The following is a 27,317-nucleotide window of genomic DNA, read 5'->3' on the forward strand; positions in this document are numbered from 1 at the left end:
ATAAAAATAAAAAAATAAATAATAAAAAAAAATAAAAAAAATAAAATAAAAAATAAATAAAAAAAATAAAAAAAACCTCTTGGATTGAGCAGTGCAGACAGAACAACTGACTTGCCGACACCCAGGATAACTGCTCACCAAAATCTCAAGTCACAAAAGCACAACGTTCTGTAAGCAAAACGCCAGGAAGGCCTGAAATTGAACCTCGCTGCACCTCTGAAACGCAGCTGAAGATGTGTTGTCCCATATGGTCTAGCGGTTAGGATTCCTGGTTTTCACCCAGGCGGCCCGGGTTCGACTCCCGGTATGGGAAGCCGTTGCCTTTTACATCTCTTCCAGATTAAAATACCTCGCTGCTTTGTGGGGTTGATGTGTTGAGTAAAGTGAGTCAAAAATTCCTCGCCTCTCCCAATATTTGCCTTTATTGAGCAAATTATAAAGTGGAGGCGGGAGCTCACTGTTTTAAAGCTTTCAATACACCTAATAATGGGGACACCTGCTGGTCAAAACATTGTTTAAGCAATGCACTTTCAGTCCAAACATTTGACACATTTTACAAAACAAATGCAAAGGTATTTTAATTAAACCATTAAGTGAATTCTGTGTTTTATTTAGTTTTATCCATGTTCACAAAACATTTGTAGGCTGCACGTCATCAAGACTGTCTTATTTCTGAATATTAACAATTATACAGTTGACTATTATTCTTAGTTAATCATAAAATGTTGTAATATGCTTTTGATTTACGAATGTAATGCTCAGTTAACTGAAATAAACCAGGCTTTATGACTTCCAGCAGGCATTTACGACCTCTGGAGGCTGCAGTCGTCACTCAGAATGAGAAACTGTTTAGCCTTTTCTCAATTCAAAGGCTGCAGCCTCGGGAGGTCGCATATGCAGGCTGCCTACGTCATCAAGCCTGGTTTATTTAAGATAATTGAGTATTACATTCACAAGTCACAAGCATATTATAACATTTTACGATAAACCAAAAAAATAGTCAACTTAAAAATTGTTAATATTTTGAAATAAGACAGTCTTGATGACGTATGTAGCCTAGAAATGCGACCTCCAGAGGCAGTATCCTTCGGATTGAGAAACGGACTATGTGTCCCGCCCATAGATATGTATATAAAGGCTAGATGGCTCAAGGCGGAGTCAGCTGTGTCGTCACTTGGCGGCCATCTTAGGTCAGTGCTGCCATAGTGCTGCTCCCTGCTGCTGTGGACGGAAGGTGAGTGACATACGCCAACTAAAATGCTCGTAACTTGCTGAATTCTTGACGGATTTACAAACGGTTTGGTTTTTTACAAACGTTATTAACGTGGCTATAATTCTGGATGCTTTAACATGTTTCATGAATTTTTTATTTATTTTTAGTATACGTATTCAGTGTCATAGGTACATCTTTGACGTTTATAACAAACCAATCCGTTTGAAAATCGGTAAAAAATTAAGCAAGTTATGGTCATTTAAAAGTACCTGCATCATTAAAACTCAATGCTACGAGTGAGCGAGCGCCCTGTCCTAAGATGGCCGCCAAAATGCGGACGTTCCACTCAATTGGCCATCAGCGCGGACGAGCCATCTAGCCTTTATATACATATCTATGGTCCCGCCTACTTTGCAGAATTAACTTCCGCTGAAAGTGAATGCGTTTCCTGTTGAACACTCAGACATCTAAGTGTATGATACAGTGTTGAGTCAGTAAGTGTTATTAAGATCAGTGATCAATTGATGTTAGATCGATTATGTCCAGTCGGGCTCTTCGTAGGTTAAAAGGTGAGCAGCGCGCACAGGCCGCGTTGCAGGAGCTCGAGCTGTCAGATGAAGAGCGTGTGAACAACAACAACCAGAGGGACAATATTACTAACATATTTGAGCTTGTAAGTTAACATTAAACATGTTATCTATAGTTACTGAACTCTCAACTGATAACCCTTACGAAAATTAACCATGGTTTTATTGTGGTAAAAGTGTAGTAAGTTTTTTTGGTGTATTGATTACTAACAGCAAAACCATGATTTTACTACACTAACTATGGTTTTTGAAAATCATGATTGTCAAAACCATGGTTATTTTGTAGTTACTATGGTTTTACTACAGTAACCATGTTTTTTTGGTTTTCTGTAGTAAAACCATGGATAATTTTCGTAAGGGAAATCCCAATGCTTTAAAAGCCACGTCAGACAATATTACGTTTTAAAATCATGGTATTACTAACTTACGGTAAGATTACCATATAAGTTAACCTAAATATTGTATCTTGATACTTAAAGATGAAATTTGATTATGTTGATTGCCGTTAATTGGACATAAGATAGTATTGTCGTGGTTTATAGGACAAATAACTTTTTCAACATCAACATTTTAGTTTAAATTGTTTAACGTTAATTTAATATTTTATAAGAGAAAGAGCATATTTTAGGTGCTGTAGCTATCGCCATTTTATTACAGCTTTGCTTTATCATTCCGTTTCGTTAATCTTTATTGTACCTGTGATGCTGTCTGTCAGATCGGTGATGCAGACGGAGGTCCATCAGATGAGGAGACCCAGACGGACAGAAGGTTGAGTGAGAGAACAAATGAAGGAGCTCAACTGAAGAAAGATAAGATGAAGGTGTGAAGCATCTTATGTTTAATCATTATCATAAATCAATCAAGAGCATTTAACCAAATGCTGCTGTAATAATGTGTTTAGGAAATTTGGCTTTATCTTTTAACTTGAACCGGCAAAAAAAAAATTTAGTTAAAAGTGAACAAAAATCAGTTATTGAATAGAAAAATTTAGTTTAAAACTGTCTCTTTATCCCCAATTAACAATGGTAAGCTAAACTTATAATAATGAAAAAAGTTTGAAAACGTCATTCATCTTTGCGATATGATGTCATGTTTGACGACATTTTTTGAGATGCGCCTCGCCTCTCCTGGAATATTGGCGAGAGTAGCCGGCTGCAGTGAGGGGAGGAGTGAAAAAAGTGCAGGCAAGCCGGACGCTTCATGAATCTCGCTGTGTTGTGCACTGCAAACGTCACCAATGGAAGAGATCGCATTCGCGTGTGTTTTATCGCGGATTAAATAGATGCAAGTGAATACCAACAAATGCATTTACATTAAGATGTTTATAAGGAGAATCAACAAAGGTGAACTGTTCATTATTGGAAATGGCTACTTAGTAAATGTTGGGATTAGGGATGTTCACATTGACCGTTTAACCGTTAACCGAAGGTAAGAATTTATGACCGATTAACAATATCAGTTAAAAGAAAAAAAATTTGTTAACGCACGGTGTGTGTGTCCTCATGAGCCGACAGACATTTCGCCACTTTTCTATCTTTAATTTGTGAATGTTCTGTAAATGACACAAATTATTGCTGCCCTGACGGTCTGATAAAGTATTCATTTCTATGAGAAATCATTTGTGTGCGTGTTTGGAAGCTGATCGGAGACGCGCGTGTGTCCGCGCAAGATGACGCGGTCTGTCTCCGTCTCGCGCACATCCGGACAGACGTTCGCTGATGGCCTCTGACCCTGACCATGAACATCTCTCTTTTTGCACAAACGGAGAAAGACGACGCAAAAGCAAAACTTTTTGAAAAGCATCCTGCTTTAGAAATGGCCACTGTGGTAGATGAAAAAGAGACAATCTGCCCTCTTTGGATATTAATCATCTGGACTGATCGCGTGCTTTTTGATAAGGTAATGTTGTGTGATATGTATGATAATATATGAATCCTGGTTCTGTTGTTGATCTGTCGCTGCTGTTTACACGTTCAAATGAAATGTTTTGTTTTAACTAGGTCACAGACAACCGTCAACTGTATTTTTACTCAATGACAACTTAATATTAAAATCTTATAATTTAATGGAGCGGTGAATCAAATACTCAATTTTAACTTGATACTTTGTTATATAAGAGGTCATCATAGTTAAATGAACATCCTGCAAGTTTCAGAACTGAAAACGTCCGTGCTACTGAAATATAACAGTTTTTGGCACCAAGCCAGTTTTACAACCAAGTGTGGAATTCGGAGAAATATGACGTCAAAGTAGAATTGAGGCACCTCCCCATAGCCAAATACAATGACCACTTTTGTAGCCCCGCCCACACGTGTGTCTCAACAATCATTAAACATGTCTTTAAAGATTGACAAATGTAACCAAAATGACTTTTAAATAAAATTTTTCTGATAGACTTTTATTTTGACGCGGTGATCTGTTATGATAGAGTAACCATGGTATCGAAGTCTTGGGTTGTGGAAGAACCGCGTGGGAACAACACAGAAGCTGAATACTTTAATTCGGAGGCTCGGAAAATAACATTAGGAATGCGTGAATAAAGTTTGTTTTTGAAGAGTTCCAGCTCGCGTGGGGAGTGTTTGATTTCCTTGTGTACTGTACGGATTCACTTGTAAAGAAGCAAGTCGATGCTGGATTTGCAGAGAGACTGTGATTAAAAGCACCACTAATATTGGATCTGACGAAAATGACACAGCAAGTAAGACATTTTACTTTATTTAAGTTACTGCGTTTCACTATTGCTTTGTTAGAAGAGATCGCTTGATATGTCCTGTTGTAACATCCGTGTCTAAACACGTATGTTTGACTGTTTTAATTTACTAAAAACATTAAACGATTAATAAAGGTACAACACTTAACAATACGAATGTAATTTAACGGTAGAAATATGCAAAGGTAGTGATGCGCGCTTACTGTGTTGTATACGGTACTTTAGTCACGTCGAGTTTAAAGTTTTGTTTCTACTTTACTATATGTATTTTCATTTATGTGTATCATCTTTAGCACCCAGAATCTTTTGTGGCTCGGCTGCTTTTTTCACACATTAATGTTTTTATAAAATTTCCCCACAAGTAAAGACGGGGAATGAAGCCGTCCAATCATAGCAGTGGGTGTTTACGTCCAGGTCTTCAGTGCGGCTCGCCCCTTCAAACGAAGCTTTTCTCCAGAGAGCCACTAATCCATGTTACAAAATAGCCTATTACTTATTGTTTTTGATGTTTTTGAATGTAAAAATCACACGAACATCATAAGTAGACCTCAGAAAACAGTATAAAACAATAAAATCGACAAATTCACGGCCCCTTTAACGGTTAATGTTCGGTTCATAAGCTGCGGTTGTCGGTCGGGAAAATTAACTGATATGAACATCCCTAGCTGGGATGTAATCTAAGTCTAGAGGTAATACAAATTTGTTTCTGTGTGAAATATAAACAGCACACAGTACAAATAATTCAACACCAATACAAAAGTTTAAAGGAATTCATAAAAAATATAAATGTCATAAGTCAAGAACAAGTTGAATAAATATAAAAACTACTACAGGAAGTGGAGTTTTTAGAATTAAAAGGTCATCACCTTACATTCCCGGGCCAATGAGCATTAAGTTGTGTCGTCAGCAAGTCTTTTCCCATCATGCTTTTCGTCAATGCAGTCGGTGGAGAGCAACTGCGCCTGACTGCAGAATCCGACGAGCCCGCCTCGCCATCGCGAGAGTTATTTGGCACACGTTAGCATGACATCAGAGCAGGGCGGGACCGCCCTCGGACACTTAACTTACTGGCATGCATCTCGCAGCAATCACCGGTGATTGATTTTGCGAAGAATTTGTTCATCTCAAATAGTATTGGCTATACATGATAGTATCGGGGGGCGGGGCAGTAGTTTACTCATTATTTTTTACTCATTATGACAAGTAACTTGATTGGTGGACAAAAAAGAACAAGAGCAACGCCGTCATGACCGCAACCTTCTTAAAACTGATGCCATTAATCCGAGCGCATCATCAAGCCCTCTAAAATTTCCTGCGTCCCAGGGAGCGGGCATCGCTGGTTTTAACCCTCTGCTCCCCAAAAAAACCTCTCTGGTGCAAGGAAATTTCAGAGCTAGGACTGCTCAATTATGTGAAAAATCATAATCTTGATTATTTAACATGATTACTTAATGACTGTAAAAACATGCGCCTGCGCACACACACGTGCACGCACATATATACAATTCAATGCATTTGTTTAGTGCTATTGCAGAAGGCTACACGTGTCAAGCAGTGGTGCTTTCAGACGTGCCTTTAAAATATGATCGCGTTCCGCTGGACCGATGCGTTTAAAAACACGATAATATTTAAAACACAAGGGATGTATTGCTACAACTCCTTGAAATGCATATCATACTACCTAGTGATCTGACTTCGGATAGAGCGCTGCTCTTTGCACGTCCGCGAGAGTGAAAGAGGCGCCAATATGCAGCGGGTTATATTTTAAACAAAAGGGATAGTTTGCCTCAGCTCGAATGAAACGCATTAAACTGAACAAATACATAAGGATTACTACTTTAGTTTATGTTTAGACTTCGGACAGATGCGAGAGCGCGTGCACATGAGACCGAGAGAAGCGCAGCTGTGACGCGCTGGATTTAGGTGCTAGAAGGAGTCCAAGACGCACACATTAAGAACAGGTGCGTGCAAGCCCACAAACCCTCATGCGAGGAAAAGCACGCAATGTGCATGTTAATGTTAAACTATGATAATAATAATATTAATAATAACCATTCGCCAACTATCATCATGACTATTGCCATGAAAGCCTGCCATTGGCGATATGGCTGAAGATCGTCGATACACGATACTATCGGCACAACCCTAATCTTAAACAAGCCTATTGCTTAAAGTTAAACGGCATCTAGATGGTGACCACATTGACCATTGCTGCCGTTTTAAAGGACTATCAGCATGTAAATATGTCAGTTTATGACGTTCTTACATCTGGGGAATCATCTGTTGAAACAATGAAAGCTCAAACTTTGAGCTTGTGTTAAAGCAAGTGTCAAGGGGCGTGCAGGTTGGTTGTTGTGATATTCGTCCCCCCCTTTCTCCACTGTAATTGGACGACAGTGTGAGAACTGACATTGACGAGCGGAGCTTTTCACCCAGAGTTGAATCCCTTTCAACTCTCGGCGCTGAGCGCGGATAAACCACTGAGCGCCCCGGCTTTCAGTGAGGAAAAAAAACAACAGTTAAAAAACGCTATGCTTCCATTGGAAACAATTGAAAACATGCACCGGCCGTGGGCATAAAAGCTTTGGTGTGCACGCGCCTTTAATATCAGCCAGGCTTTTCAACATCTGAAGGGATTAAATATTGGAGCGGAGCAGAGACAGATTTATCTGAACCGCTAAGGAATCTGTTGAAACATTGTGGCAGATACCGTAAAACTTCAAATAATAGCCCGGGCTTTTATTTTCCCAAACCTATCATCACACCAGGCGTCTAAAAGAGACAGGCGTCTATAAGAGACAGGCTTTTAATTTAATTGTTCCAGCATGACATCAGGAGGTTACCACATATTACGTTTTATTTTTAATTTGAATGTGTTTAACAAATTAGTTTGTGTAATAACAACAGTCTTAAATTATTGGCAGTATAAATATAGCAAACAAGGATATGTTTTTTTTATTGGTTGTTGCGTGAAATCTTACCCAGATACAACAGTGCTATTTTCTGATTGGCTATTGTGTAGCCTCTTTCTCTTTTTTTGTATTGGCTCGCTCGACTAGAACTCTAGGGAACTAGAACGGGCTTGATAGAGAGAGAGAGAGCAGTGCGGCCAGATACATTTTGGCGCTGCAGCATATTAAATATGATAAATAGTGTTTCCGCGCGAGAAATACAATCTGTGGCGGGAGTGCATGCATGACAAAAGACTGAAAGCCCGTCTATTATCAGCGGCCTCAAAACACTACTGGCCCAAAGGGAAAAGTCCCGACTCCCGATTGCCTCTTCGCTACTGTCATCATCACCTCAATCCTGGCGACGAAGCTCGTTGTGTTGTCATAGTGATGAGTAACGGAACGACTGCGTCTGTCACGTGACATCTACAGGTAATCAAAACTTTAGCGTGTGTAATCTGCACCATAGAACTGTCTTAAACAGACTATCTGACGGGTTTTAGAAGATTAAATACAACCCGAAACTAAAAAACAGACCAGGCCTTTATTTGAGACAGGCGTTTATTTACCCAAACCTGTCGTCACACCAGGCGTCTAAAAGAGACAGGCGTCTATTTGGGACCCGGCTATTATTTGAAGTTTTACGGTATATTACTGCACTTCAGTGTTTCCCACAGACTTGGCGGCACATCCTTCAGGTGGATGGGTGAAAATAGATAACTAATATGGGTTTAGGTCAGTAATTTTTTCCAGTCCGTGTGTACTAGGATGTACTTCTGTCATGTGGATGTAAAACGATAGATCCGCTCTGATGCGGTGATCACAGACAACAGATTCATCCACGTGGGGTGAAACACAACACACGCCCAGAACATTACTACGCAAATAACTGCAATTTTGTATTTCAATTAGAGATGGGGATAGAGAGGCCAGAGTCACAGACTGCAGCTTTAATCAATTTTGATGTTTTCCAGAATGAGAAGGCCAACAAAAAGAAAAAGAAGAAGAAAAAGGCTCAAGCCGAGAATGGAAAGGTGGGTTTTATATATTTACACATTTGACAGAGGACTTCATCCAGTAAGGGGATATTTCACATATTTTGCAGATGCAAATACGTTATTTTAAATGTAGTCGTGCAGCAAGCGTACAATCAAAACTTTGAAAACCACTGGTGTACATGTTTAATTAGTATGTGTTCTAGGGCTGCAACAGTAAAAATAGATAATAAAACGAATGGTCAACGAATTACGTTATCAATTTGTTTTTTTCTTGTACCTTCAATCGCCCTCCGCTTCATTGCAGCAGTTATTAAGTTTAAAACAGAGACAGACACTTTTTATGATATTAAATTACTTTTAAATATTAAATTAAACTTGTAAACAAATGTTGTGCTTTTGCATTGACCATCACATTATTGCTGCTTTGTACCGTGTTGTATAAACCAGGAGTTTGCGCTGTGTGTTGCGGACACGCCTGCTTTTATAACTCTGCAGCAAGTGACATCACAGACCAAACTATTTGATAACAACATTTGTTGAACACTATTTTCATTATCAGTTATTATTGATTATTCGATTTATAGCCTGATTGTGATTTCTGGTGACTAAATTCAAAACCTTTGTGCTGCTTTTGCAATGGTCTGCCATTTGAACTTCCTTAACAGAGGACTGATTGTTGAATTGATTTGTACAAGATTGTCATGTATTATGGTAATTACCTGTATTGGCAGCTAGAGGGCGCCATGGACTGTAAGAAACACAGAACAGGTTCAGCAAAGAGTTATACCCTGAAGTGTGTGCTCGTCTGTTTGTTTAAATATAGCAGAAATGTAACAGTATATTGTAAATCTCCTGCTGTTAATATAATCAATTTTATTTTTGTGAGTGGATGCAGCAAAATCGTGATCAAAATTGGCCAGAACATTGCTTACAAACTTTGCTTTGCTACGTGTTTCTTGGAGATTGCCCATTTTCCGATATGTTTGGTTTATGTAAAAGCTTGCAACTTCCCCCATTCAACAAGGTCATTACAGTGGTAAACCATTTTCTGTGGTTGTATAAATCTCAATTTCCAAAAATGTACCCTTTTGACTGGTTTTGTGGTCTAGGGTCACATATGCTAACAAAACTATAGCATGAACAATATCGTTTACTCTATTGGTAAACATACTAAAATACATTGATAACTCTTTAAATATGTTAACTTCAGGTGTATGTGCATTGTTTTAAAGTGTGCATTGTTTTAAAGATAGCCTGCCTTATAACATTTTAACTCTGTAGAAGACCCAAAACTCACCAAAAACAACATTCTAAGGCTTATATAGTTAAACTGGCGTAATAATCAGGGACTTTGCTGATGTAACATGGCTGCAGCAGGCGTAGTGATATTAAGCACTGCTCGAAAATAGTCCCCTTGGTTACTTTCAATGGCAGGGGACTATTTTCGGGCAGTGCGTAACATCACCACGCCTGCTGCAGCCATGTTACATCAGCAAAGTCCTTGATTTTTTCGCCAGAATGAGAGTATAATTCCTAGCCATATCAGCCTAGAAAATCACAACTTTTAATTTTTTACTAAAGTCTTAGTACTCAATGTAACTACAAAAGAGTCACGTTTTAAATAGGAAAAATATTAAAATCTTTGGTTATTTTTTAGCGCGATGCTAATGGTCTAATCAGATTTAATTGATTGTGCTAAGCTATGCTAATAAGTGCTAGCGCCAGGCCCGGAGATCAGCTGAATGGATTCCAAAACGGTAAGAATCAAATGTTTAACTCTAGGGGAGGTGGAAAATGAGTTTATTTCCAAAAAAAGTGGAATGTCCCTTTAAGACGTTTAAAAGATAAGATTGTATGTTAGCAATACATGTGAATCAAATTACTTTGTGCATTAATGTGTTTGTAGTGGATTATTTCTCATTAAATTAGTGCATTTAGGTAGCCTAGAAATCTAGACGCACCCTAGCGGCCGCAAAATATATTTGCTGCCAGGGTTTAGTCTAGGCACTCACAATACACTTAACAGCTCCAAAAACCAAAATTTGGTCAGGCCAATCACATCGTGTGTAGCGTCTGTGGGGCGAGCTTAACATGATGACGACAGAGCTGCAACGGTTCCTACTTGAAAACAAAGAATTGCTGTTGCTGCTGGCGAACAGCTTTCTTTTGAAGTGGCTTTGGCCGCGACTCTGGAGGACTTAGACTTATGTTTTTCTTTGAGAGAAGAGCAAATAACCCTACTGAAGTCCTTTTTAAGCAAGAAAGATGTGTTTGGAGTTTTGCCGACTGGTTACGGTAACTACGTCACCTTCTTCGTTGCTCTTATTGGTCATAGCGCTATCCTATTGCGTGCAGAGGCATTTTGAGGGACAACCTTATATCCCGCCCCTTGCATTGAGCTGTTTGTGTGAAGAGTTGCCAGACCTTACATCTTGATGTAGGTCTGGCTAACCAGGCTAGCATTTAGGGGATGTTAGTAGAAAACTGGTCAGGCTAGGACAGGTTGAGAATAACATAAGCAACCCATAACAAACAACGAAAAGCCTTTTATTGGTAACTTTTGTTTTATTAATGCAGATTCATCAATTATTATGTAATTAGGCTATTAAATGCGATTGCGGTATTTAGTGCATATTTATGCATAAAATGTATGAGTTTTTTTGCTGCCGCTGTAATTTTGCTGGTTAGTTAAATTAAATGCAACTTGTATTCATAAAATGTATATAATAATTAATATGTTCAGGGATTAATTATATTTGAAAGTGATGAAGATGGCATTTCCCGTAGGATGTTTACAATATTAACAGCAAAAAGAAAACGATACTCAGCCAGGGGTATTATTAACATTTATAATAAATTAAATGAAGAAGTGCCTTACGAGTCTATTTTTTATCTTGTTCTTTGTATGTTTATAAATCAAACCAGTATGAGATATATACACAGCACAGAGTCAATTGTACATTTATTAAGATGCATACACATTATAAGCATTATAGGCACAGTGTGATTCATTTTAAAGCTTTAAAAGAGGCAGTGTAAACATGATAACAAGGCACATACCAGCAGCTGACCATATTAATCTTCCCACATTAGTGGATTTTATTTGTCAAAAAACATTGTTGATAGAACTACATAAAAAAACTACATACACATATTGGGGTTATATATACATATTGTAAATCAATGCCTTTTTTTACTTTAAGCAAAATCACAGCTCTTTGCCTCTTACTCAGGAGTGGGGAACCCTGGGTCCTGGAGGGCCACTGTCCTGCAGAATTTACTTCCAACCCTAATCAAACACACCTGCATTTCATTTCCAAGTGATCCTAAAGAATATAATTTGATTTTTCAGGGGTGTTTAATTATGGTTGGAACTACAGGACAGTGGCCCTCCAGGACCAGGGTTCCCCACCCCTGCTCCAACTCAATGTATTTCAATGGCGCACTATGAAAAACTAAATAGTAATATACTGTAAGTGGGGGTTTTTTTTACGTTTGACTGCATTCTTTTCATTTACTTTAACTGTTTCAAAATTGGTATGACTGAAACTGAAATTATATTGGTGGTCCTTAAAAAACAACTAGTTATTTTAAAGCTCCACTGTGTAAGATCTACTCCCATCTAGTGGTGAAATTCTAAATGACAACCAACTGAATATTACTTTCTAGCCCCCCACCATTCGGAACGCGTTTTAACTCGTACGGTGGCCGTGTCATGCCAAGGTTAACATGGCTTTCAGTAGCTACAAAGCAAAAGCAATGAAAAAAATTAACAATTTGCAATCTCCTTTGCCTGTGATCCATCAAAGCGCACAGATTTATGTTAAACATGGAAAAAGTCTCATTTTCATGATATGTCTGCTTAAAATCACATACATCCACATAAACGTAGCTTAGACACTCCTTTTTCATCGACGTGAGGAAAAATATCCCAGGGGCTGTTATACTTGGTATTAAGATGTGTTTTCGTCGATCGGATCACAAGTGGACGAGAGAGACACATCACGTTTACACTTGGTGTTTAAATACGTCTCTTTTTGTCCATTTTCGACCGCATCTCTCCAGATAACTGAGGGGATGGTCTGTGGACGAGCCCCTCTCCTATCATTTAATCATGAGCGGGAGTAATGACGGGTTTAAATGGACGCAAACTAATATTATGTCAGAGTCCAATGCTTATGTTTTAAGTAAATGTTACATGTCCATGTATATGTAAGAGCTTTCTCTGAGATTGGTGAAATAAGATCGCTCAACTTTCACATGCTTTTAAAATGAAACGAAAGATGCGCAGATCAGTTTTATCAATGAAAGGCTAAAAATAGGGCTGTCACCGTGTGTTTGTGCTAGAGGTCAGAGAAGATGAAAAACATTTATTTCAGTACCTCAGATTATATAAATGGGCTGAGAGATGGCGTGTGGCTGTTTGAACACATTAAACCACATGCATGTTTACACTAACAAGTGTTATGCATAATCATGCTAAAGTTAGCCAAGGAACTATAAAACTTCAAGTTTACAACATGGACTGTATTGATGTAAACGAATATGCTGAATTACCTGTGGAGAAGATATAAAGTGCAACTTCGGTGTCCCATCTTGGAAAACTAACATTACTCCAATATTGACTTTGGTCTTGTTGTTTTTCCTGTCGCGTTGTCGTTTAAATCCTCTTTTCGCTTCCTTGGCGACGTGTTTTAATGTCCTCGAAAATAGGTCTTAAACAGGCTTTTTAAATCTACCTCAAATCAAAGTATTAGATCGCGGGTTCATCACGGTTTGCAGCTGTTGCAGCGGAAGGATTCAGTCTGCACAGGTCGCATATGTGGGCTGCATACGTCATCAAACCTGGTTTATTTAAATTAACTGAGCATTACATTCGCAAGTCATAAGCATATTACATTAATTTTCGATTAACTAAGAATAATTGTCAGCTTTAAAATTGTTAATATTCTGAAATAAGACTGTATTGATGACATATACCGCCTACACATGCAACCACGGGAGGCTTCAGCTAGCGGCCAGCGTGAGTGTAGTCTGAAAGCGGGAAAGGCGGAGCTTGAATTTCAGGAATGTCCCTCGTCGGCGAATGTATTTCAAAGATGGAGGCACAACATGGATGCGCCAGTCAAGCGACTCGACTGTATGTATTTTAAATTGCAGATTCTACACTTACGAGAATACTTTGATTAGTGGGTGGAAGTAATTACACATGAATGAGCACATACTTTTAAAGGAAAACATGGGTTTTTGCTAAGAATTAACTCAAAAAAGTACACAGTTTAGCTTTAATATTACAATTATTAATGTATTAATGTAACAATTTCTTATTTTTTTGTCAGGATATTTGTTATCTGTAATCTGTTTTCTTATTCCTCATTGGGTTGCATGTTGGCTTACATGTTTATCTTTATACAGTATATTATATGGGTGGGTTGGTGGGCTATATTTTTCCAGGGGGCCCAGACTTCTCTAGCTACAGCCCTGGACTGGAATGTTTATAATTCCATGTCAGTTTGTGATTATTTTGACCACAAATTACCATTTTAATTCAGTTCAAGTGACAATTCTCTGTCAACCAATTAACTCTCTGCAGTGAATCTAGCTTTTCCCTTTTGGTAATGTACTATTGTGCTATGGACCCTTATTGGAAGGGTTCCAAAAAACTGGTATGGTACGGTTCTCTATTTTGTTACCACTGATAATGGAAACAGACATTATTGTGTACCACACCTTACTGTACTGTACCACACCACTATCATACCGGCTGGTGGAATCAAGGCATAAGATATAAATAAGGAATTTGATTGTACCATCTGACCATTTATTTAGGTGGTGAGGTCAAATATACTGTCAAAAAATGTATTTAAAGGCATTCAAATGTTTTTTAACACACACAAGTTTTAACCTGTGTTTTAGCAGTGTATAAAACTCAGTATTCATCTCTTGTTTGTGATTTCTAGGCCGTTGCAGCAGCAGGAGATGATATAGATGCTTTATTAGAGACTTTGGAGAAGAGCAAAGGTCTGTCACATCAGAACACAGACAGCAGTACATCTGAAAACAGACCTCTGCTGTATGTAGAGCACAGGTGAGAGACATCTGGATTATTATGGGCCTGAAAATAAATTTTAAGGTTTAGATATTTCATCACAGGTCATAATTCTTTTTTTTCTCCTGGGTTTTTAAAGGAATCTCAATCCTGAGACTGAACTGAAGAGATATTTTGGTGCACGGGCTGTGCTGGGAGACCAGAGGTTGGTGTTGAGTGTTTAGTAGTGCTGGAAGCCAATTATTACTGAGATGGTTTGACCAAAAATTATTTTACAAGGGTTTTTTTAGGATTCTGGCAGTTTCATGAAAAAAAAAACTTAAATGGGAAATCCCCTAGGGAACAGGTAGTTTGTAAGCGAGTTTCTGGCCAATTACGATTTTGCTGCACCCACTCATAAAAATAAAGTTTTTATATATTTACGACAGGAAATTTACAAAATATCTTCATGGAACATGATCTTTACATAATATAATAATGATTTTTGGCATAAAACAAATATAATTTTGACCAATGTAATCAGTGCTGGGGGTAACGCATTACAAGTAATGTGTATTACGTAATAATATTACTTTTCTGAAGTAACGATTATGAAGATTAGCTGCCATTAAATGGGCCGCTAATGGGGATCCTAATAAAACAATAAAACAATAACGCATTACTTTACAAATGTACACATTAATATTAAAGTTATCTTTTTTAAAAAGCAATGCAAGTTACTTTTCAGTTTAATTAATTCAATTAAAAATAAAATAATTTACTGAATTAAACTAAACAAATTAACGTAGAATTACGCCTGAGCGGGAACAGTTTGAGTCAGAAACGGAGATGGCGATCATTTTTGCGATCATAAAAAGCACCTGCAAGGCCTGAAAGAGATCAAGCCTCAACCAAGTAAGAAAAAGTAACGTAAAAGTAACTTAAAAGTAGCGTAAGCATTACTTTCCATGAAAAGTAACTAAGTAATGCAATTAGCTACTTTTTTGGGGAGTAACTTAATATTGTTATGCATTACTTTTAAAAGTAACTTTCCCCAACACTGAATGTAATGCATTTTTGGCTTATTCCACAAATATACTCAGCATAGTTTATGATATGCACATGACAGGAAAAGTCCTACCCTGCACTTTGACATAATTGATTACAATCTTTGGATACAGACTCTTTTGAACCATATTTTTTGTGTTTGGTAAACGGCAATTTTAAGAAAATACTTAGCAGTAGGGGTGGGCGAAAAGATGCATCTCAATGCGGACATGGACGATTCTGCATCGATTCACAAATGCCAAAAATTGATTCCTAAAAGTTGACGTGACAATTTTGGAACCAAAAGGCAGAACTCAACTGCGGACCCGTTAAAGAGCGCACACCACACATGGACCTACAGTGGAGCTTACGTGAGCAGAAGAAAAATAATATGAATACATCTAGCGCTGTTTGACTCATTATAAACAAAAAGATTTTGGGATGCTCTTAATCTACTTTTCTCTGTTCAGTGAACGGCAGGGAGAAACAGATCCTTTAATCAACTATACACCATCTGACTGCGCAAATAGTGTTTTCCAAAACCTGTAACTGACTATTCAGACTTAAGAACATGAATATACTTTTGTTCAAATATGCACATAGTTTGTTAACCAGACACAGGAGCTTAATGCGCTGTATTAGACAAATACAGTAATACTGCCAATACAGTAATACTGGGTTTATTGCTTTTATAAAACGGTTACTTCATATGCATAACGTTAGCAGGATGTCATAAAATAAAACAAAAGTAAGTTGTAATTATATTAGTACAAATATTACTCTTCCGCCAAACAAAGTAGTTCCTCAGAATCAAGTGTGGCTGCAACAGAGCGCAGTTCCCAACCAACACAGACGCAGCAGGACACAATGAAAATATGATTCCCCGTCAGCGGTTTTTAAGTTGCCACCCAGTTTAAGTTTAATGCCTTACAGAAAAACTATCCTCTTTAAATAAACATAAAATATCAAATGAAAGAACAGACCATCCGCTTTCAAACAACAAAAAAAACTGTTTCATCCTACCTTCATTTGTCCTCTTATCACCTCTTAAATTTTCAGCTTAAAGCAGAGATAATTAAATTTTTGTAAATAACTTTTGTAAGAGATCAGATTCGGAGCCATTAAAACTTACATGCTGTGTTTTTAGTATTGAGTGAATGCGTCAGTGTTTAAGTTGGGTAAGATCGCCACCCAGTGGATAGCAGAAATATGAATTTGAGGTAGAAACTCCTCAGGGAGCGTTTTCTCTTTATTGATTAGATGACTCAACAATATTTATTGACATTTATCTGGAAATCACCATTAATTGTGCAATTGTACACAAATTAAAAATATGATTAAAGAGTGTGGTTTATTTTCATAAATCAGTACGCAGCAACAGTGGCGCAGTGATACTTATGTAATGCGGTCCTAACCGTGGGTTTACCGGGGTATTTTATCACGGCTTAAAACGTGTTTCAACCAATCAGAATAAAGAACCAGAACTGCCCGTTTTATAATTACTATTTTTCACTTGTTTTAATGTCTGACAGCAGGAACAGAACATATAAGACCCTAAACCACGAAACCAGTTGTAAGTTGCACAAGTATATTTGTGGAAAAAGCCAAAACTGCATAACATTGGTCAAAATTATATTTGTTTTATGCAAAAAATCATAAGTATATTATGTAAAGGTCATGTTCCATTAAGATATTTTGTAAATTTCCTATTGTAAATATATCAAAACTTTATTTTTGTGAGTGGATGCAGCAAAATCGTGATTGGCCAGAAACTCGCCTACAAACTACCTGTTTCCTAGGGGATCTCCCATTTAAGTTTGGTTTATGTAAAAGCTTCCCCCATTCGGTCAAAAAGGTCTTTACAGCGGTAAGCCAGTAGAGAGCACTAAAACAAACCTTTTCATTAAAGGCACACAAGGCAAGTCTGAGTATTATTTCTCTACTAGCTCCCCCTAGTGTCTGGGAGTAAATGCGTTCTATATCTAAGACTATACGAGACTGAAGGACACCGGGTCGGATACAGCGAACTTGCAAGTGGGGTATTCTTCCTACAGACGGTAGGGGCGGGCGAGAGAGTCTTCATTCGTCATGTAATGAGTCATTTAACCATATACCGACTTACGAAGATGATTTATTAACATAAAAATGCTGCCTTGTGTCCCTTTAATATGCGTTGCTGTATACAAATTTCTTGGACTTTGACCTTTAAATGCTCAATTCTTAATATTTCAATTTTTTTCACACTCAAGTTCAAGATTTCCAAATAGTTGTATATCAGCCTTATCTTATTTATTTAGCCTTCAGATGATGTATAAATCCTAATTATAAAAAATAAGCCCCTATAACTGGTTTTGGTCAGATGGATGTTTGTTTTGTGTCTGAATAACATCTGAACAAAGGAATTTTATCGCAACAAATGTTACGATCTGTGCTAAATTATGTGCAGTTTAAAGAGTAGCCATACTACAAAATGTGTTTGTTGCATATTTAAAATTTGCTTTTGTTTCCTTATTCACAACAGAGCAAAACAGAGGCAGAGGCAGTTTCATCGCTGCACTTGGATGACTGTTCCTAAAGACACGTGGCCAAGATTTAGTCGACCAGGTCCGACCCTATATACATTTTCCAAGAAACTTTACAATAATGGTCTGTAGATGCTGTGTGTGTTTGCATAAATTTTTTTTAGCCTTGAGCATTGAGATTAATAGCAACTTTTAAGATCACTCATGACAGAAGACGTGTGGGATGACCCTGTGCTCAGGATGTGATTTCTATGAGTCCATTGATCTGGACATTGCCTGAAGTGTTGAGATGACTAAAACAAGGGCTAATGTTATATTGCATAGTGTGTTCTAGGGAAAAGACGTCCCTACACACACACAAAGCTCACAAAGACACATGATTAATTATGTGTGAAAAAAAGATTTAGCTCTTGCAGTATCCAAGACAGGAAAACAGTCCACACGTCAAACTCAAAATAAATGTGTCTCAATATCCATCCTAAATAGTATTCAAAATTAGAATTAGTGTGTCCCAAAGAATATTGTGTTTAAAATGAGTATCACTAAAGTTCCCAGGTGGTTTAATGTTTTTAAACACTCAAATGGCTGATATTACACACAAATCACTGCGAGAGGGCGGAGTTTAGTCGCGCTAGAATGAACAGAATTAGCAAATGAAATATATGATGTGTAACTGAATTAATAAATTGAGCTATACATTTAACATTCCATGACAAAAAATGTATGAAGAAATGCTTAAAAGTAGGAGTGTAACGGTTCATGTATTCGGATCGAACCGTCACGGTACGTAAGGACTGACAATGAATACATGCAATTCAGCCCCAATCTAGAAGGGGGTACCCGCAGTAATGCAACGCTGTTTAATACCTGCTGCAGTAAACTTAGAAGAGGAAGATCAGCAAATGCCTTGACCTGAGCACTTGAAAACAAAGACCACTAGAAAGTGAACATGTGCCGATTCTGAACATGTCTCTCAAGGACAATAAAGAAGTATATACCTTGAATGCTCCAGAACGTAACTGTTTGTGAAATAGAGCTTTGTGTTTTCTCTCTCTATCCTCTCTATTTGTGATGTATCTGAAGGCTAAACTTTTATTCTTTATATAAATTATAGGCATTGTACTTCAGTCACATTCCAGCAATGACATTTTGATTACATACAGGCGGCAGCAATAGCAATGGAGGAAGTGATATGTTTTGTGTGCGCAAGTGCAAGCAATTTAACTGTTAGCTTATACCAGACAAATTAACTTGAAATACTTGGTCATTTATGGTCATAATGATTATTGTAGTATCACTGTTAAAGGTTTACTTTAATTTGTAAACACCCACAATGAAAACAAACAGTGCACTTTTGTAAACTAAAGATAACAAATAGGATGTCGCTGAGTTTTCTTTTTGTGAAAAGAGTTAAGTAAACTCAAGTTAACTCAAACTACTTGTACAAAGTATTTATTGCTTGTATGTACTGCAGACTTTAGATATAACATACTGAATCATGAATACTGTGTACCATGTTTTTTAAGGATCACAACGCTGTCCAGTCATCTCTTCTGTTTTACTTTAGAGTGTCCCAGTGTGTGTATAGCCAAAAAGTAATGGCAAACTAATGAAAGTCCTGAATAACAGTGGTAATAGAGTAATCGAGTGTAGAAATAATCAGGCTTTGCAGAGGATTATGGGATATCTGGCTCTATACCGAGGAATTAACAGGCACAGCATTCATAACGGCTACAAAATGTCAACAAATTTAAGCCGTGATTTGGTATTTACAGAAAACACATTTATATTAAAGAAATAAGAAAATAAGATAGAAATTTGAAGAAAAAATAATCAAAAACAGGAAAATTGTGAAGTGCATGGCAGGATTGTAGGATTGTAATTGATCCAAGACAATTATATTTATAGTGCTGTATTAAAGCAGGCTAATTGTATGTGCCATGTAGAAAGTAATGGTCTTTAAAATGCTTACACAGTTTTAAAACTAAAACCAACCGAGATGTTTTTAGACATGATTTAAAAGCTTCGGTATTTGAGCTCTGAATATGTGAAATAAAAGAAATTTGTTCCCTCTTTCTGCAGGTATTTCAATGAGTCTAATCGAGTCTAAAGGCGGACTACAGCACTTTACTTTTGAACATAACCGTGACTACCAGCAAGTCCAGTTTAAGTTTCTTGATGCTGTTGAGTCCATGGATCCAAATAACATTGTGGTAAATTCATGTATTCATTCATACAAACAGATGAATGACAGTGTTAATGTGATGTCACAGTTTCTGCCTCCCTGTTTTCTTTTAGGTCCTCTTGCAGCTTAACCCGTATCACATTGATTCACTCCTGCAGCTCTCAGATGTGTGTCACATGCAGGAGGATCAAGAAACCGCCAGAGACCTGATTGGTGAGACAACACTGATGTGCTTTACCTGAGATGATGTGAATGACGTATTGTATTTTACAATGTCCATCAGACATTACCTCTATGGTAAATTATAGATCTGATGTCACTTTCAGCTAAGTTCACACTACATGATTTTAACCCAGATTTAAACCCGATTTGCAAGTCGTTCGCTCGCCGACAGGTCGGGGTGTGATTGGGTGCAAATCGCGGGGGATAAGCGGGCGATCAACGTTCGCCAATCTGTTGGTATGAAAGAGCCAACAACGCATCAAAGACGCTCGCAGACGCCTCGCAGACGCCAGAAAAATATCTAGCATGCTCGCGCGACTCGACCTCCTATGAATTCACGAGCTACAGGCAATCCGACCAGGGGTTGAGGTCACACGGAAAGATGAGCAGCATGTCACCAAGAAAACATTGAACTCAGGCATAAATGCCTGTATGACGTTTCACATATATTTACCACAACTGCGCTGAGAAGAAAAGAAACTGTGGAGAGAAATAGCAAACGCTGTAAAACAGCCAGGTGAGCAAATGTTATTATTACATTATCTAAATGTTATAGGGTAAAATGTAAATTAATTGGTCATATTTCCATATACATGAATATTATATAAGCTAGCGTAATCCTATTTTTATGAATAATGAGTGTGGATCAAGAAATAAAGTTAGTATAAGGCACTTTATTGCAACATGCAGATTGCCTTTATTTGTTAAATTCCTGCACCTTTTGATTTGTATGCAATTAAAATGAATTGAATAATAACAAAACAATAAACAGAATACTTAAAACAATGAATAAGTGAACCACATTTGTGTTCTTTACAAATACAGAATTTTAGAACACACAAGAAAACGAATGTCCTAAACTGACAATAACTGGCTTTAATCTGCTTTTTGCAGGGATAACTCTACATCAGTTCCTTTTAAAATGTGTTAAACTTGCCAATAAACACTACCCGCTGGTGAGACAAAGTAGTTGAAAAGCACCCATCCCATGATTCTTCCACTGCCCATCAACCATGTTGTGGTCAGCAGTCTACTACAGCTGGAGTGGTAGCAAGTACCCCAAAGCAATGTGGAAACTGCCACTCTCTTCCGAAGTCCATGGCTATTGTATGCCACTCTCCTCCCGTTGATGGTGTCTAAAACAATAGGACACACCAAATGTCAGTGATTAAATTATTATATATTCAAGACTACAGTTTACAATGGATTTATTTGCATAGTTATATGTAGAACAAAATTGGATAGCCATGCTTTTGTGAGTCAAACACCTTGGGTCTCATTTATAAAACTGTACATAGGATCCTTACTAGAAAGCCAAAATGGCATACGGCAAAAAATATTAAGACAGACAAAGCAATGTTCCCTTTCTGCAAGTGTGCGTTTATGAATTATCTTCAGATCCCACCATACAATCCCATTCTCCCATTAAGTTTTTTTATATAGATCGCAACCTTCGCGTGGGAACTGGCGTACGCATGTTTCCAGACCTGTTTTGTGTGTACGCATGCTTTAAAAATGAGACCCCTTCTTACTTGATCCATATAAATAAGTATAAAGATAAACTAGGGTCAAAACAACATGTAGAATAACAAATATTACAATATTAGGTTTGGAAGTAATTTTTTATTTATTGCTGTGTTAGTTAACATAATTCATGTTTATACACACAATACTTTAATATACACATAGTGTAAGCTCAGATAAAATTATGAAATTAATGTATATAGGTATGTATAGACATAAAAATAGAATTACTTGTGCTTTTCTGAACTATATCCCTGTCCCTGTTTCTAATAATAGTTTTTACTAAAATACTTTTATCAAAGACAGTCAACTGCTGATGTCCACAATGTTATGGGTGTTCTTTTTTTAAATGAAGTAGTAGATTATATATATATATGTGTCTTTATATTTTGTAATAACCCTACCTTCAAGAAATTTTCCTTTATGACCTGGTACTTAACAGGTATCCAAAACTATTTGTGTGATGGTGCTGGTCCCCCCTCCTGGACTTGAACCTGAGGGACTTGAACGTGTCACTTGCATGACACAAAAAAGTTCAAAAACATACCCAGACAGAAAAACGTTATGACAACATTCAGTTCATATTCGTTTGAAATGAAGTCACACAAACCTGTTGCATAGAATCGCAGGGTCAAAGACAAACGCGAAGTCTGTCCTATTCTATTTGAACGATAATTAAATCAAGAAACACAGCTTTTAAGCACAGTAGACAACACTTTGATATTTTAAATGTGATCATAGCCAAACATAAGCATGCAGCTATATTTCCTATATAAACAAGCTGTACACACCTCCAACTCCTTAATCCCTGCTGTCCGCGTGTGGTGCTGATCCACCTCTCCACATCTACATCTCTTTAATTTTTTTCTTTTGCGGCTTTGCATTACGCAAACGGTTTGCAACACCAATTTCTGTCAAAAGTTTTGCGCGTATTCTTGTTTTTTCTTCTGTGGGTTTACTGCCGCGCGTGTTGTTTCGCGTCATTTCTGGTTTGTTTTATCGCATGATTTTTCGTGACAGAACGTGGTTTGTAGACAAGATAGAATCGTTGGGTGATAGAGTTGTTCTCAACTCGTGTAGTGCGTTACCTCCTGTTGTGGGGCATTCACGTTATTTCGTGTGGTGTGAACTGCTCAACAACGTGAACACTCCTGATTTCACAGAGAGCAAGTCATGTAGTGTGAACCGCACAGTTCGGACCAACGTTTTAAAGTCATGTAAACTGTGCGAGCCTTTACCAGGCCTTATTCAGAGTTTCGCACTCAGTGAGCAACACTCATCTCACAGCAGAAAGGTCACTGATTTAATTCTCTGCCAAGTCTCTGCCTTTTCTGTGTTTCTGAGTTTTCATTTTCTCCCTGTGTGGCTGTGGGTCTTCTCCACATTACCAAGACATGTTGATCAAGTTGAATTTGTACATTTCTAAATTGACTCTAGGTGTGCAAGACATCTTTGCACATAGGACTGGTGCTACAGAGATTGAAATGTTTACAGCACAGGTCACATATTTTTAGCATAAGTAAAAAAAAATGTCCACAACTAGTGCAGTTCCTCTATGCTTACACGGCAACAACTTTTTCCTATAAAGTTTTTATTAATATTTAGACAGGACACTCCACTGCAAACAATTATACAAAGGAAATAGACAGCATTTGCACACACACTATTGTTTTTCTTCTTAAATTTTTACTTCTTCCAAGAACAGAAAGCTCTGGAGGATGTTCGATACCATAATGTTTGATTTCTGTTCTTTGTTGTCTTGTTGTTTGTTCTAAACTTTGTTTGCAATGGTGGATCTTCACCTATCCTAATGTTTTCATGCACTGTAATCAGTGCTGCCCTGATGGCCTGGTAGAGTAATAATTTGAATAAGAAACTATTTGTATTGCGTATAGTGCCAAACACGGTCATCCGCTTGTAGCCGTGGGGAGTATAATTGGAAAGCTGCGCGGAAAGAAGGTATACCCCGGCCTTGAGTCCTCTGTATTAGATATGTTAGCCCAGTAGATGGCAATGTTACCTTATAAAGCAGTGGTCACCAATCCTGGTCCTGGAGGGCCGGTGTCTCTTTAGAGTTTAGCTCCAACCCTAATCAAATTCAAAAATTAAAATTCACACCTGAAGCAGCTAGTTAAGGTGCTTCAGGTGTGTTTGATTAGGGTTGGAGCTAAACTCTGCAGAGACACCAGCCCTCCAGGACCAGGATTGGTGACCACTGTTATAAAGAAACACCACAAGCCTGTGGGCATTGTGATTAATATGAAGTTTGTCTGTTTGGTAATGGTTTGTGGATCTGTGTACTGAAAAATTCATTTTCCTGAAATAATTGAGCCGTTATATCTACTGTAGATATTTGATGAAGCTTTTTCAGTGTGAAGTAAGGTTTTGATTGTGTCATTGTTTCTTCAGAAAAAGCTTTATATTGTTTTGAGTGTGCATTCCACCCTGTGTTCAGCCTGACGTCTGGCACATGTCGACTGGACTACTGCAGATCAGAGAACAGGTGACATGACAGCCCCACTCAACACAACACTATTGTACATAACAGTATGTCACCTGTATTGAATGATGCCTTAGAAGAAGGAGGCAGCTCAGTAGGCTTTAGAGCATACAGTACATGTTTATCATGTCTGTGTTGAACACTGTGAGCGCCCATCTGTTTGAGACCACTAACAAATAAGTAGTACTTTGGTATTACTAAATTTTTTAGAACCTAAATAGTCCTTTCTTATACTTGTCTGTATTTGCAGGGCATTTTATTTGGCTCTGTTCAAACATATGATGTTTCTGGAGAAGAGAGGTTGTCCTCGCACAGCCCTGGAGTACTGCAAACTGATCCTGAGGTACCACACTTCCACATTCAGAAATGCCAAGTAAAAGGTTCTTTATACTTCAAAAGTGCAGCGGCTGTAAATATTTGAATGTTTTATGTTTTTCATTTATTGTAGTGCAGCACGTTTGATAAAGAATATAAAAAGATAGAAGAAATGTTTATATAGGTTTATGAATATGATAATCATATTAGGGCTGCACAGTTAATCCAAATTGAATGGAAATAGACATAGACTATATATTTATGTATGTATGCATGTATGTTAGGGCTGTCAAAATTAACGCATTAACGTAAATGCATTTTAACAACAATTCAATTCAATTCAATTCAATTCAATTTTATTTATATAGCGCTTTTCACAAAAGTCAATTGTTTCAAAGCAGCTTTACATAAATAGAAGCAGTGAAAAGCACAGAAAACGACAGATAGCACAACAGAATACATGATAGCATGAGCAGTTAAATTTGCTGCGGCTATGACTCAATATTATAATTGCACGTATTACTAAAGCAACGTATAGAAGAGGAAGCTAGGTAAAGCCCAAAAAGGCTGCCTCCCCGGGGTGAAAAACCCCCTAGGAGAAAAAAAACCCCGTGCTTTTATCCGAGGAAAAATAAGTCCTAGGAGGGAAAAACCCTTGGGAGAACGGAAATGGAGATTTAGCGGAGATTAAGCGGTTCTGCCGGTGATCGTTGGTCAGGTATCAGCTGGGCATAACGTTGAAGGACGGCCAGTAGATCAGAGGTGTGCCGACTTTCACATCTACCGGGACTGGGTCTGTTTGTCTCGTCCTCGGGTCGAGGACGAGACAGGGAGAGAAAAACAAAATCGTATTAGCGTAGCAGCCGTTCATATGTATTGAAGTGTCACACAGTGATGTGGTTTAACTCAGCTTAGTTCCAGACAGACTAAATATTGCGGCATAATAATATTATCCACAGTTGAGGATTTAGCAAATTGGGGGCCCAATGCGAGGGTATATATGGTAAATAAGGGTCACCTTCCGATCTTTAAGAGAAAATGAAACCTGACGACCCGTTTGACTAAGGCCTAAAGCCCCACTGTCGTCGTTAATGCAGGTTCAGTGGCAAACGGGTCTATATTGTATACCATTTACAGGACCAGGAGAAGACGCCAAAAACATCGCAACCCGACCATACGTGTTAACCCGTTTGACTAAGGCCGGAAGCCCCACTGTCGTCGTTAATGCAGGTTCAGTGGCAAACGGGTCTGTATGGCATACTATTCATAAGACTTACGATAGCGCCAAAATCGCAGCCCGACCATACGTGCCAACCCGTTTGACTAAGGCTGGAGGCCCCACTGTCGTCGTTAATGCAGGTTCAGTGGCAAACGGGTCTGTATGGCATACTATTCACAAGACACACGAAAGCGCGAAAAACGCAACCCGACCATACATACCAACCCGTTTGACTAAGGCTGGAGGCCCCACTGTCGTCGTTAATGCAGGTTCAGTGGCAAACGGGTCTGTATGGCATACTATTCATAAGACTTACGATAGCGCCAAAATTGCAACCCGACCATACGTGCCAACCCGTTTGACTAAGGCTGGAGGCCCCACTGTCGTCGTTAATGCAGGTTCAGTGGCAAACGGGTATGTATGGCATACTATTCACAAGACACACGAAAGCGCGAAAAACGCAACCCGACCATACATACCAACCCGTTTGACTAAGGCTGGAGGCCCCACTGTCGTCGTTAATGCAGGTTCAGTGGCAAACGGGTCTGTATGGCATACTATTCATAAGACTTACGATAGCGCCAAAATTGCAACCCGACCATACGTGCCAACCCGTTTGACTAAGGCTGGAGGCCCCACTGTCGTCGTTAATGCAGGTTCAGTGGCAAACGGGTATGTATGGCATACTATTCACAAGACACACGAAAGCGCGAAAAACGCAACCCGACCATACATACCAACCCGTTTGACTAAGGCTGGAGGCCCCACTGTCGTCGTTAATGCAGGTTCAGTGGCAAACGGGTCTGTATGGCATACTATTCATAAGACTTACGATAGCGCCAAAATTGCAACCCGACCATACGTGCCAACCCGTTTGACTAAGGCTGGAGGCCCCACTGTCGTCGTTAATGCAGGTTCAGTGGCAAACGGGTATGTATGGCATACTATTCACAAGACACACGAAAGCGCGAAAAACGCAACCCGACCATACATACCAACCCGTTTGACTAAGGCTGGGGGCCCCACTGTCGTCGTTAATGCAGGTTCAGTGGCAAACGGGTCTGTATGGCATACTATTCACAAGACACACGAAAGCACCAAAATCGCAACCCGACCATACGTGCCAAACCGTTTGACTAAGGCCGAAAGCCCCACTGTCGTCGTTAATGCAGGTTCAGTGGCAAACGGTGGCAAACTATTTAATGCAATTCATTTTAAGTGTTCATGTAGAAAAGGTTTTTATTTATTTATTTGGTTGGTCTGTGTTATGACCGTGAGTGCTTTGTTCCGTGAAAA

General features: G+C 38.4%; 1 protein-coding gene and 1 non-coding gene across 2 annotated transcripts in view; both read left to right on the plus strand.

Moving 5' to 3' along the window:
* The first annotated feature begins 241 nt into the window (after nucleotides 1-241).
* On the plus strand, nucleotides 242-313 carry trnae-uuc (transfer RNA glutamic acid (anticodon UUC)). The gene has a single exon. It is a non-coding gene; the product is annotated as a tRNA-Glu (tRNA).
* Nucleotides 314-1,628: 1,315 nt separating this feature from the next.
* Nucleotides 1,629-27,317, plus strand: part of tcf25 (TCF25 ribosome quality control complex subunit) — a 46,094-nt gene continuing 20,405 nt past the window's right edge. The window contains exons 1-10 of the mRNA XM_065269994.2: nucleotides 1,629-1,886; nucleotides 2,516-2,620; nucleotides 8,436-8,495; nucleotides 14,420-14,547; nucleotides 14,648-14,713; nucleotides 18,056-18,138; nucleotides 20,139-20,269; nucleotides 20,355-20,454; nucleotides 24,397-24,490; nucleotides 24,738-24,830. Of these exons, the coding sequence (XP_065126066.2) occupies nucleotides 1,752-1,886; nucleotides 2,516-2,620; nucleotides 8,436-8,495; nucleotides 14,420-14,547; nucleotides 14,648-14,713; nucleotides 18,056-18,138; nucleotides 20,139-20,269; nucleotides 20,355-20,454; nucleotides 24,397-24,490; nucleotides 24,738-24,830 (995 nt within the window). The 5' untranslated portion in view covers nucleotides 1,629-1,751. The remainder of the gene's footprint in view (nucleotides 1,887-2,515; nucleotides 2,621-8,435; nucleotides 8,496-14,419; nucleotides 14,548-14,647; nucleotides 14,714-18,055; nucleotides 18,139-20,138; nucleotides 20,270-20,354; nucleotides 20,455-24,396; nucleotides 24,491-24,737; nucleotides 24,831-27,317) is intronic.

Source organism: Paramisgurnus dabryanus, chromosome 9, assembly GCF_030506205.2.
Source record: "Paramisgurnus dabryanus chromosome 9, PD_genome_1.1, whole genome shotgun sequence".
NCBI classification, from domain to species: Eukaryota; Metazoa; Chordata; class Actinopteri; order Cypriniformes; family Cobitidae; genus Paramisgurnus; species Paramisgurnus dabryanus.